General features: G+C 40.1%; 1 protein-coding gene across 3 annotated transcripts in view; it reads left to right on the top strand.

Annotated features, from left to right (window-relative positions):
• Positions 1 to 3,785, top strand: part of RLF (reduced lateral root formation) — a 28,530-nt gene extending 24,745 nt beyond the window's left edge. For 2 of the 3 annotated variants that reach the window (XM_086521509.1, XM_086521512.1), the window contains exons 3-5: positions 2,787 to 2,921; positions 3,013 to 3,063; positions 3,428 to 3,785. In XM_086521509.1, the coding sequence (XP_086377635.1) occupies positions 2,787 to 2,921; positions 3,013 to 3,063; positions 3,428 to 3,747 (506 nt within the window). In that variant the 3' untranslated portion in view covers positions 3,748 to 3,785. The remainder of the gene's footprint in view (positions 1 to 2,786; positions 2,922 to 3,012; positions 3,064 to 3,427) is intronic. The other variant, XM_086521519.1, reaches the window with a different exon arrangement.
• The last annotated feature ends 9,594 nt before the right edge of the window (positions 3,786 to 13,379 follow it).

The raw sequence follows: 13,379 nt of genomic DNA, 5'->3' as shown, positions 1-13,379 counted from the left end.
AATTGCCTCCGAGTAGATAGTGTCGCCACCATGTAAGAGCATGGATCACTGCCAATAGCTCTTTCTCATAGATCTGTGCTACTAATTCTGGCCTTGAAAACATTCTGCTTTCATAAGCAATTACATGGCCTTCTTGCATCAAGACAGCTCCTAGACTATGACCACAAGCATCACAATAAACTTCGAACGGATTTTGCAAATCTGGCAAAGCCAACGCTGGTCCAGTAGTCAATTTTTCTTAAGTGTCACAAAAGGAGTCACCTTTGTCGGTCCGCACGAGAAAGGGACTCCTTTCTGAGTCAATAAGTGCAAAGGTCAAGCTGTCTTTGCAAACTTCCGAATGAACCGCCGATAATAAGAGCACAAGCCCAAAAAGCTTCAAACTTCATGGACATTCTTCAAGTCACACCAATCGCGGATAGTCTCAATTATGGCCGGGTCCATGTGTACTCTTGCTGCTGAGACGATGTGTCCCAAGAAATGTATCTTCGGCAAGAAAAACTCGCTCTTGTTGGCATTAATAACCAATCTATGATCTCGCAATGCTTGAAAGACCTGTAGCAGATGGTGTCGGTGCTCTGCTTCATTCTTGGAAAAAACTATAATGTCATCAAAGAAAGTGCCCACAAAAGATCGATACTCTCGGAAAATCCTATTTATCATTTGATTGAAAGTTGCTGGAGCATTTGTAAGTCCAAAGGGCATCACCAAAAATTCGTATAAACCAAAGCTTGTCCGAAAGGCTGTCTTATAGACATCTCTCGGAGCAATTCTGATATGATTATATCCGTTTTTCAAATCAATCCTGCTGAAACAAGAGGATCTCTGAAGTGTGTCAAGAATACCATCGATCCTTGGAATCAAGAATCTGTTTTTGATGGTGATTTTATTGAGAGCTCTATAATCAACGCACATTCTTCAAGATCCGTCTTTCTTTAGTTAATAATACCGGAGAACAGTAAGGTGATATACTAGGTTGGATGAGACCTAGGTTGACACATACGGTCACGTACGACGGGTACACGTACGAAGACGTGGGGTACTAATGGAACTAAAAAAAATTAGACGTACGGTGACGTAACGTACGATGCAAAAAAAAATCATGCGTCTTACACACTACAAGAGAGACTAAACCAAGAAGTTTTCAAACTCAGAAGTTAGAACATGATAGATCGTAGAGTCATGACATAGACCTTAGTACTTAGTACTAAATACTTGTAACTTAAGTCTTACAAGTTAGAACATGAAAGATCTGTCCATGGACATTGGTAACGGCAATGTCCGAAGAAAGAAGAATCATGATCTCCAAAGTGGTGGCGGCCATAGTAGATCCGCTACCTGAGCCTCGTCGCACATAGGTCATGGTTGTTTGAGCCAATGCAGCCATTGGGCTCTTGGTCAAATACAGTCGAGATGCAAAACAATCCCACACCACAAATCACCCCCGCAAAAAAAAAAAAAAACAAGTCATGTACGGAACGTACGAGTCGTACAGAACGTCTCGTACGTTGAACGAGGACAACCCTGGATGAGACCCTTTTCTAAAATTTCTTTCACTTGGTTCATGATTTCTTCATTCTGGGCTTGGCTAACTCGATAAGGTGGCCTGTTTGGTGGTGTGCTTCTAGGAATCAAGTCAATGGTGTGGTCCTCGGGACGAGATGGAGGTAACTCGGCCTTCTGAGAAACAATTAGCATGTGTGTGCAGAAATTCTTGTTGTTCTTTATCCAAGTCAGACATGTTGGTTCGTTGTTCTCGATTCTTTCAAATAGATTGAGTAAACTAAAAGACTGGATTTCATTAATTTTGAAATGGCCGAAGCTGATACAATAGGGACGGACTCGTCGTTCAATTTTACATCAAGTACAATTTTCTTGCCCTTCTCATTCGTCAAAGTCGCTTTCTTGGCCTGATAGTCGACCACGGCGTTGTTCTTGTGGTACCAAGGGATTCCTAGGAGGACGTCACACTCTTCCAAAGACATGATGTAAAATTCCTCGTGCCCTAAATACCCTTGACAATGCAAACGAAGTTTGCCAATGACAGGTGTAATGGCAACATCCGTTCGGTCGCCGCTAGAACTGCCTCCGCCGGTGGCCCCATCCTGTCGTGCGTAATCTCAAGTCGAGCCGCCAATTCAAGTGAAATGAAGTTGGCCTTGGCTCCTCCATCAAAGAAAATGAGGGCTTCTTGATCTTTTACCTTGCCCCATGCGCTGCAAAGTTCTGTACTTTTGTCCATCTGACTCGGGTCGGTCCCCATGCAATCCGGTACCAGCCCTGCTTTCATGTTGCCTTTTCTGCCACGTTCTTGTGCTGCTCTGGAACTCTCTGGCCAAAGCACCCATGCCGGTACTCCAAGAACCGATGCATAAACACAAGCACCTTTGGCCGCCATGTTGGAAAACGCAGGCTTCTGCCCAACAAGCCTGGAAACGATTTCGACTCGCGTCACATGCTGGAACATGCCTCATGCTAGCCAATGTCCACCTCACGCTGGATCTCTTTCTGAAAATCCTCTGGATTGAGGAAAGAGTTGGAACCCCTGTTGTTGGTAGATGATGTGGGTTTTGGCTTTCTCTTCGTCCTGAACCTCTTCATGGTCAGTCTCTTCTTCGGCTTCCTCAACTTGTTTAACTGCCAATTTTTTAGAAGGATGCAAGTCATTGATGTTTATGAGGTGAGATGTAGTACTCTTTATCAAAGCCTAAATAAGAAGAGGTCCTCCAAGGAGGTCAATGAAATGATGACAGATTGTACCAACATGTGGTTACTTGAGAATGCAGGCTTAAAGGGTGCTACAAATAGAAGGTTAATTACAAAGGCAGAAGTTAAACAGCATCGAAGCGAGGACGATGCATGGACGATTCTGAAAGGGCGAGTGTACAATATTACGCCGTATCTGAAGTTTCATCCAGGAGGTGGGTTTTTTTTTCCCTTCTGTAGGCTATTGATACCAAATGATTGCTATGTGAAGCATGGTATTAATGGTTTTTTTCTTCAAATTCTCAGGTGTGGATATGATCATGAAGGGCGCTGGCAAGGATTGTACAGCTCTTTTTAGTATCCTTACATGTCTGTCAACTCTTTGTGAACAATAAGTGGGGACCGTAGATATTGATCCTAATTTTAACCCCATCATTTGGCACTTATGACATCATTATGGGTGTCGTAGTAGTTGATTGATGCCATTCACGATGGATAGCTGCTGTCTTATGAGTGATCACACTTTCTTCTAGAGGTGAATTTGGGCTTTTATCGGTTTGTCTAGAAATGTGCTTGCGAGCATGTGTGTCTGTGTGCATGCATGCGGTTTGTTTCTTTGCATATAAGACAGCTTCCATGGGCACCTAACAGAGAAAGTATGGCATTTGCACCATGAGTTGTTTTTTTATGTAACTTGTCATGGAGTTGATGTTCTTGACAGTTCCAAGACAAGTACCACAGCTGGGTGAATGCAGAGTACCTATTAGAGAAGTGTCTAGTAGGTTTTCTGGACACGGAAAGTTGACAGCATTCTTTGTACTCTACATACTTCCAACAAGGCACTTTTTTTTTTTGCATTTGTATCCTATACCAGAAAGTTGCCCGGGATCATTGTCAGCTTGGACCGCGGCACCCATTTTTCCCATGTTTGGGACAGCAAATTTTGGCAAGCTGAGCTCAGCATGTGCTTTCACTGATTGTACTGGCCATGGTGGCATGATTATTAATACTGCTATTACTGAATTCATCTTAATTATTTAACATGCCATGGAATAACAGAGTGAGTTTGATTTTTGCAAGTTACAAGTGTATGTGTGTGTGTGTGTGTGTGAGAGAGAGAGAGAGTCCTGGGAACAATCATAAAACATGGAATACATCGATTCAATGGGTTTTGGACTCCAGACTTCATATTTGGAAGAAATGATCTCAAACCCTTCTTTTCTTCTTATTCACACTCAAGATCACTTTTTTGTAAATCTATTTTGATTAGTTTGCAAGTCACCAGAAAGATCAGATACAATGGGAGGAACACAAAAGTGTTCTGTGATGTGAAGACTCTAAAAGCGAACATAGAAAGGTTGTAAGATGTCCAGGGATACGTTCCCAACATCAAAGGCAAAATGTAAAAATTGCTCAAGTGAAATCTTAAATGAAGGAAAACGATCCGCCTCTTGTTGATGGAACATGCGAAACCCATGTAGGTGTCACAAGGACCAAAATCTAATCCATGTGAAGAAGATCGCAAATTGTTGAAGGGAAGTTGGGAGAATGCCAAAAACCCACAATTGTTTGTGGAAAACTGTTGATGGAAATACAAGGCGCATACAAGCAAATGTGCGGCAAAGGAAGGCCTGGGTGAAATGACAATCCCAAAGCAAGATGTCTGACAATCTCATCATTGGTTGAATATCTGACACACGAGGAGTTGTGACGCACTGCAAGGAGAGCTTCCAACAAACAACGAAAAGAAATAGACACTCCTTAAGAGGCAAGCGGCTCTTCCAAATCGTAGTAAGAGACTTTCTCTACCATTGATCATAGTTATGCAAAGACCAAAGCGCAATACAATGACCAGCCAGCCAAGACTCATGCAAAAGAGAAGCATAAATGTTGCGGATAGCGATGGCATCAAGAGAAGTGTCCCATAACGTCCAATCTGTCATACGATATCCCTTGGCCAATGGTGGAATGGGGAGGAAAACAACCAACATATGCTTCAGCACACTCCAAATCTAACAATAATGCACGCCCAACCCAAAGCATGTAGCTATGTTCGGATGAATCCACCACATCATCCACCGGATGTATACCTCGGTAAGAAAGGAAGTGATGCTTTTCAAGCGTAGCAAATTCCCATTTGGTGGTTGTCTACCATGTCATGAAAGATGATTCTTAACGGCTTTCCAAGCAAAGAGCAAACTAGAGGTGCCCGAGCAGCCAAGAATGTGACCGACCATCTTGCCGAACACAATCTTCTAGAGGGAAGTCTGCCAATGACCAAAGTCGAAAGTGGTAGCATGTTGGCATAGTGCAACAATCATAACATCCATGGCTGAGACTTCTATGCAAGAGTAGGCAATAACATGGCCTTCCTTGCTAAAGTGTGGCGGCGAAGGTCCAAAATATCCAGTCTCCCAAAACTCTTCAAAGTGCAAAGTTTCTCCATTGATAACAAACGGAGGCCTTTCTTGTGAGAACCAGTGCTCCACAAATGAGATACAATATTAGACATAAGCAACGAGAGGCAAGAATGAGGCCAATGCAACAACGGCAAGTAAAACTAAACATAAGCCATCCTGATGCTCTGGACAGTACGGAGTTGGAACATGTAATGGCCATGTAGACACTTTCCAATAATGCAGTTTGACATGGTGTCGTTGCATGACCCAATCCACTTGGTAAGTATTGGTTACACCTGCTAGCCAATAGGATACCCCAAGTGCTTAACAACCACATGTGGATCAAGAATATCACCGGGCCACAAAAGATGATGCCAATGATATGCAGTAAGAGGCATGAGGGAAGTATTTTATACTTTCCAAACATATTTTGGCAGCATTGTTGGCATATATGTTTAATAGAACTATGTGTGAAGGCTATCATGAGAGCTAGAACACAAATACCATTGTGTTGAAACATAATTTCTTGGAAATCCTACCATTCCCACCAACTATTGTACCATCATGATCAGCCATACACTAGCGCTATATGCCTCCATCCTTGAGCATGAAATATACAGATTTGGCCTCACAAACAAGTAAGATTTGAGACAGAGATACTCCACTCTAAATTGCATTCTTATGTCGAGAGCATTTGCTAGAGTAAGATCTTGGGTAGGCGAGGATAGAGAGAGAGAGAGAGAGAGAGAGAGAGAGAGAGAGAGAGAACGACACAACAGAGAGAAGAAGGGGGTCGCTAGAGGGAGAAGAAGGTAGCGAGTGAGAGAAAGGATGAGAGTGAAGAGAATGCCTGCACCACGTTGAACTTAGATAAAGTCTTAGCTTTCAATGAGCCTAGGAAATTGCTAGGAGAGCATCGTGGTGGTGGTGATGATGATGAGAACAAATTAGAACATAGACCTGGACTTCTAGTGAATGTGGTCATTTTGGCGAAAGAGATTAAACACTACATTGCACACATGCGAAAGTGGGCCAAGGGAGTGAGAATAGACGACAATAGCATTCCTAAGAGTAAAAATGCGGAAACAAATTTTCAAATAGAGCCCATTAGGTCTCCCCAATCTCAAAAAAATAAAAATTCTTTCAAAAACATATTACGTGCATAACTGAAGGGTGAGTTTCGGAAATGAAAAGACAGATGAAGGTGGAAAGTCAAAAGACGAATGAAGATGGAAAGTCAAAGAGCAAATGAAGATGGAAAGTCAAAAGACCTTTTGTGTCTATATAAATAGGCTCTTTCATTTTTCCTTTAGCATTTTCTTTTAAGTTCTCTTTAGCGTTCCCCTCTCTGTCTCTCTCCCTCTCTCTCAATGTTGTATTCATCTTTCTTAAGTAATATTGTTGCAAATCTATGTGCTTCGTCATTGCTTTTTGTTAGGTGCTATAGATTGACGCAACATTTTTCTTGTTTTTGGGTGGAATCTTTGAATTAGGAGCACCTTTTAATTTTTTAAAGCCATTATGAATACCTTTTAATTAGAGAGTAGAAGCTAAGGATAATGATAATAGACTCTATCAAATGAGACGAACTACATATAAATACATTGGCATGATAGACCATATTGCAAGGCTTGGTGAAAAAACAAAATTAGTAAATCAAATCACCTAAGCCTTAACACGATGGAATTCTAGGAAAGAGTAACTAGTGGTTTAGAAAATGCAAAATAAAACAAACAAAATATTTGTTAGCAATATGAGGTTAACCATTTCTAATTGAGTTTTATTTAAATTGGGAGGTGTACTTTTATGTGCAATGATTACCTAGGGTGAGTGCGAGTTATCCTATGCAAGGTAAGTTTTGGACTTCATGGAGATGTTATTTCTTGTCTTGTTTGGATGTTGAATACTTTTATGTGCAAGTTTGGTAAGGGAATACATTTGGGTCTACCTAGAGGTTATATCAAATGTTACTACCACGAGAGCAAGGGGTAGTTTGTTATGCACATGCACAGCCTTATGGAGGTCTATAATGTGTTGCACCTTTTGGTTTATCCAATGCACCTGCTTTGATTTGACATATGTTTGTACGAGATATAGATGATGATGGAAAGGGGGAGAGAGGATTTCAATTTACCTAGTTCTACATACACATGTTTTTTAAAAATAAAAATTACAAAAACAAAACAAAACTAAAAAATATATCTTTTATGTGTTAGTATATTTTGCTCTAAGGTTCATTATAAAAAAACCAAAACAAACGAAAACCGTAAAAATTAGGAGTAGGATCACTACATTCCTTTTGGGCGTGTAGTTTAATTTCTTTTTTGGATTAAGTGATCACCTTTGTTATTTACTTCTTAGTTTCTATTGGTACGATTTGAGTTTTTGATCTATAATTCTCTATAAATGTTTGTTAGTGAGCACATATACACTAAATGTTATCTTGTTTATATTACTATGTTTAGTGCTTATTAATTTATCATTGACCGACTAACTAATTGAGTGAATTGCTAAAGAACAGAATCTCTTTCATATTTTATAGCAAGTCGTTCACATTTGAGAAGAGGAGGAAGTTATTTTTCAAAGTTAGAGAGAGATTGCACAGTGTGTTTCTTGCAAGGAAAATGTGTATTGATTGTGTGTGTTATTTAGATTGTGTGTGTGTGTGTGTGTGTGTGTATTGAATGTGTGAGTTATTTAGATCGTGTGTGTGTGTATATTGAATGTGTGAGTTATCTAGAATTTATGTGTTCTTGCAAGTGGAGAGAGAGAGAGAGAGAGAGAGAGAGAGAGAGAGAGAGAGAGAGAGAGAGTATTGATTGTGTGTGTGTGTGTGTGTATTGATTGTGTGTTATTTCGACTGTATATCTGTGTCTATTTCTAGAGAGAGAGAGAGAGTGAAAAACGAGGAGAGAGAAAGAGAGAATTGAGAGCATATGTGTGTATGCAAAAGAGAGAGAGGAAGCATTGATTGTGTGCATATTAGTGTGTGTAGCCGTTTTACTTAAATACAGAAGCACAAAAGAACCAGACGGTTCAAAGGATAGCTGGATTTAGACAAGTGACCAGGGGTAGCACCAAAAACAACTGAGCCTTAAAATTATTTTTGTACATTGTAATAAGAATGAGGTCTCATTCTAGTGTAAAAGTAAAATGGAATTTTTGTATTGTCTGCTACCAAAAAGTAGGATTAGTCTGATACATGAAGGATGAACAACAACAAAGCCAAAGAGATTTCAAGAAAGAATAGAGTCCTCACTTGCATCCATTCAAACAAGACAACATATATGTTACCCTTGAACGTGTCTTATAGGTGCAACGGACTTTATCAGTTGTTATGTCCATCTTACAACCTTTTTAACTTAAAACCATTGTCCAAACTAAATCATTTATTTCTATGGAAAATTTCTCAAGGTGTGAGTTTATTTTGGTTCTTTTTAAACTTGAAATCAAAAGGTCATCACTCCTTTAACACTAGGTTGGTAATGGGACACTTTTATGTCCTGTTAAGTGACCATTTTCCTTGAATTATGTCAAGAGTTTCAAAATGGATTTTGAGGTGCTATCTATCTAGAAAGTTGTCTCATGAGCTGAAAAAAACTCGACATTTTTTTGGAATATCAATTCCATCTTTAACCTTGTCCTTGCACAACATTTCACAACCTAAACTGTGTGAAAAAACGGGTCTTGTTTTTCCCTTTTTTCAACTTTTTGCAACTATACCACTCTAGAATTCATGTTTGTGAGGTCTATAATGCTAGAGAACTATCTTTAGTACTCCTTAACATATCCTGATGCTTCTAGGGAGAAATAAATATAAAAGTTGTAAGTTATGACCAAATTACAAAAATTGTCAAATCCTGTATTTTAGCCAATTTTAGCTCTTCTATGATTTTTTTGGTGGATTTCATGATATCCAAATGCATTTTTTATTTTCTATGTCGCATATTGTAACATAAAGCTAATATTTCTTGAGTTTTGGGGCACCTAATACCCTATTTTGCATAGTACACAACGATGGTTGATTTTTCCAATTATAGAAGAAAAATGAAACATCTAGTATATCAAGTATAGCTTTTTCAATATCGTTAGTTTCTTGTGACAACTACATGCATTTTGTAGGTAGTAACCATATCTAGTCATAAGGATCAAATTTGGCTAGATATTGAATAGTTTCTATGGGATTCTACAACGCATAATGTTGAACCCAGTTTTTTCATGTTTGCTGTATTTAGCACTTCATCTTTGTCCCCAAGATTCCCCTTGGTAAGAGATGTATTATTCTTTTGACATGCTCCATGGCTCCTTATGAACATAAAGGACAATAGGGAACTAAGAAAACATGCATATATTATTTGTATTGAGCGTGGCTATAGAAACTTTGATGATAGGTTTGCAGAATGGTAAAAATTCAACTTTTTTGTACCTATTTATTTTGGCAAAACAAAAAATAGTGAGTGAGAAGCAATCATATGTTCTGATCACCAACCCATTGAAGTTAACTAGGGAATTTATATCAAGTCCTACAAAAATCCCTAATCGTATTTTTATGCAACAAAACGTAAGAAATGACTGTTTTGATGAAAATGCACTGGTCCATCAACTTTGGAGGTTTGGTGTGACCAAAAGATGAGAAATTTTACAAGTTTCTTATTTTTTCCATGTATAGTAGGCCTTGAACTATAACCTCATGAAAGGATTTTACAAAATGAGTGGATCTACTATGGTTTTGGAGGTTTTTTTCAAAACCCTGAAAGGACACTTTTATGTCTTGTTAGGTTACCAACCTAGTGTTAAGATTCAAGTGCATTAACATAGGTTATAGATAAGGTGATTATGTATCCAAACTTTTTTATTTTTACTTAAAATAGTTTATTTAAATAACTAAAATTCTAATGGAAAGGACACCACCCCTTCCGATCCAAGTGTCTTAATTCCTAGTTTTTGCACATTAGGCATTTTGTGTCTTTTATACCCATTACTTTTCAATTTTGCCTGTAAAGGTCTTAGAAAAGAGTTAGATGGTATCAAGAGAAAATCCCCCCAAAAAAAACCTCAGTATAATCTAAAAAACAAAAAAACCATTTGACCTGCATGATTTAAAGACATCACAGCAGAGTGAAGTATAACGAAGAGCAAGAATAACCCAAGTAAGGCTTTGACACCCATATGCTCTTGTATTAATGGTCCAAAGGACAACTTAGCTCATTAAGTCAAGAAGAAGGGTCGACCGAAAGATCCCTTTGCAGAACCATCCAAATTACAATAATTACAACATGGAATGTTTATACAAATTAGACCTATGCTCCGATTACTGCGCACCCAAACCATACACAATAGTTCGGCAACCAATCCACACACCTAAGCACGTGTTGAAGCAATTTTGCTTCATACTTACCCAATAGTACCAGGGAAAAGAACCTAGCACACCATGAGATAACCACCTTAAACCATTCCAATCAACTTAAGATAGCAAAAATTTGTGTTTCAGTCAGCATGATGCAGAGAATGAACTAATGTTTAAAAAATGCTAAGTTATTAATGGCATAGTACGCCAAAAAAATGAGACCCCATTCTTTTGGAAAGTGCAGAAAGAACCTACTAAAATATTGCAGAATAGTGTGAGTTACATAGCCTACTACCCATCCAAGTAGTTTGGTGAAGTAATTTAGCCTCAACATTACCAAATGGTATAATGGGGGGAAAAGGCCTACTGTATGAGATAACCATTTTCACTACCAACTTTGAACTGTGTGTGAAACAAAAGCTGAATGTTTGACGCAGAAGACAAATAGGTCTCTTTTCTAAGAAAAACCCAGACCTTATTATCCTAAGAGTGTAAAAATCAAGACCTCAAAGTAAAAAGATCATGCTAAAATGTAATTTTGCATACTAGAACAAGTTCGACAGTTTTACCGACCTGAGAAGGTGCACCATGTTCAACCAACTCCATAGCACCATGGTAAACAGACAGACGGAAAGCCCTCTCTCACTATTATCCCATACACACACAAACAACGCAAGCATAAGGCTAAGTGAGGGGCCCTCACCTTCTTATATAGAAGGTCCTGCAGGTGAATGCGTTGCATGGAAGATTCATTCGATCAGCAAAATCTGCCCAACTCCCAAGGCCTAGGAGCATGAGCGGAATCCACCACAATCATCTCTTCAAAGCGGTTACGGTAGGCAAGAGGTGGAGTATTAGTGAGTACACAGGAGATTACAAAGATGGCGCAAGAGAAAGAGAGAGAGAGTCAATAGCAACAAAGCGCAGAGCGTGATGCTCCTTAATGTCCATTACTAGCAGGTCATAAAGCCCCTCACAAATCGGGGGATAATAAGTGGTAAGGCAGGTTTCTTGCAAGGGAAATGTTCCCACGCAATCGTCCATAGTCCTTCTACAAGGCCATAGTCCTCATAAGGGGTTTAAGTACCAAGTAATGTGCATTGTTCCTAGTTTGTGAATAATAGGAATGATGGTGAAAATGACGTTTTTCAGAAATGTATGTGTCCATATTGCCACAAAGGTGCCAAATGTGGGTGAAAAGAACCTGTCTGTTGGGTTTCAGGCCAGTGTGGCCGGCCGGGCGCCCACCCATTACCTATTGTTTTGTTCATAATAGCAAATAAGGAGGAGAGAGTCATCATTCTCTCATAAGATCCACCAAAGGAAGTGTGTCTACTCATGCATCCCCTTCCCCCTTCTCCTTCCCTCTCTTGCACACCCCACCTTCGCTCCATCAATTGGTATCAAATCACATGCAGTCTCGGATCTCCGCTCCCCTACTCACGTGCATAGCGACCCTGGTCGAGTCATGGAAATGGAGCTCTGCACGGCAGGGAATTGAGGAGCCTAGCAAGGTCTTGAGCCTTAGAACCGACACATGTAGTGAATCCATTTTGTACAAGGCAACTGAAAGTCAAGCAGCTCCATGGCTTGAATCGGAACAATTGGGTGAAGCAGAGGCAGAAAATCAAGCCAAAGCAAGTGCTTCAACCTAGGCTTGGTCGACAGCACCTTGGCAACAGGGTTGAGCCAGAAAGCTTGGGAAATCTAAGAGATTTTGCAAGGTCGGCAGCACATCCGAAGCCACACTGAAATGCAGGCCAAGCAAGCTAGGCCTTGAGAGCAATTGGGGCAGCTCTTGGGCTGAATCGGGCATCCAAGCTTGGCACAGGTCGAGCTCGTAAGCCCGCGGGCAAGAGCGGACAAAGAGAGAGAATTGAGGACCTGGGAATTGAACAAACCGAGCAGGGCAACAGGAATGGCTAGCAAAAGGCGCATGCACACACACACACACACACACACACACACACACACACTTCATCTCGTCAGATTTTGCAGACTCTTCAGAGTGTAGCAGAATCGTTTTTGTTTAAAATTTCTATACACATCAAATTCCTTATATTCTAGAAGATTCCATTTTTTGATGTGACAACTCTGTCTTATAAATGGAATCTCTCCCCACATTTCAGCTTCAGTGGGGAGGCCATAATTTCTACAAATCCGTTCCAAATTTGTCAGAGTTTGGGGATTTAGAACCTACCTTCTAAGATTTTTCCCCAATGATATGATGGTTGATAGGGTTTTGACAAAGCGTTTATGTACTTCACTGGGTTGCACACTTTGGACAAGAGAGGCAAAGTCAAACCTCCTTATAGGGCCCCTTTAAGAGTCCAAATTTTCCCTAATGGGGAGAGAGAGAGAGAGAGAGAGAGAGAGAGAGAGAGAGAGAGAGAGAGAGATTTAATTATCGTCCACGAAGGTTAGATATGATCTATGGGACCAAAACAAAACATTACATCAATTCTTTGAGGTGAAGGCATTAGATACATATCACTTAGGGACTGAGGGTCCATCAAGGAGTGAAAGAAAGAAGGAAAAAAATAAAATCTAAGGGGGGGCGAGTGGAGGGGGAGTTTCTTGGGAGTTTGAAACTCTTGGATGATGGATTTACCACCACGGTAGACTGCCCATTTACCTTGCTTACGGGCTTCATGCATCTTCTTGAGCTCGCTTGCTTTAAGCTTGAGTTGATTTGTGGTCAGTTCCTTGGCAATCCAAAGCATTTTCCCCTTGAGATGGTAGGATTGTCGTAGTAAGCTTGTCCGTTCTTCTTTGTTCTTGAAAGTGAGGATGCGTTGACCAGGTGGTATATGCCTATGCATGTCATTGATCTAGGAGACAGTATGAGGCTCGATGTTTATTGGTTGAAGAATGTCATTGAGCTTAGTGGAGTGAGTATAGTGAGCCAGACTTATAGCCTTTAAGCA

The sequence above is a fragment of the Adiantum capillus-veneris genome, chromosome 1, assembly GCF_014529385.1.
Source record: "Adiantum capillus-veneris isolate H3 chromosome 1, ASM1452938v2, whole genome shotgun sequence".
NCBI lineage: Eukaryota > Viridiplantae > Streptophyta > Polypodiopsida > Polypodiales > Pteridaceae > Adiantum > Adiantum capillus-veneris.
The sequence above is the reverse complement of the archived record's forward strand: the minus strand, read 5'-3'. Positions and strand labels throughout refer to the sequence as shown.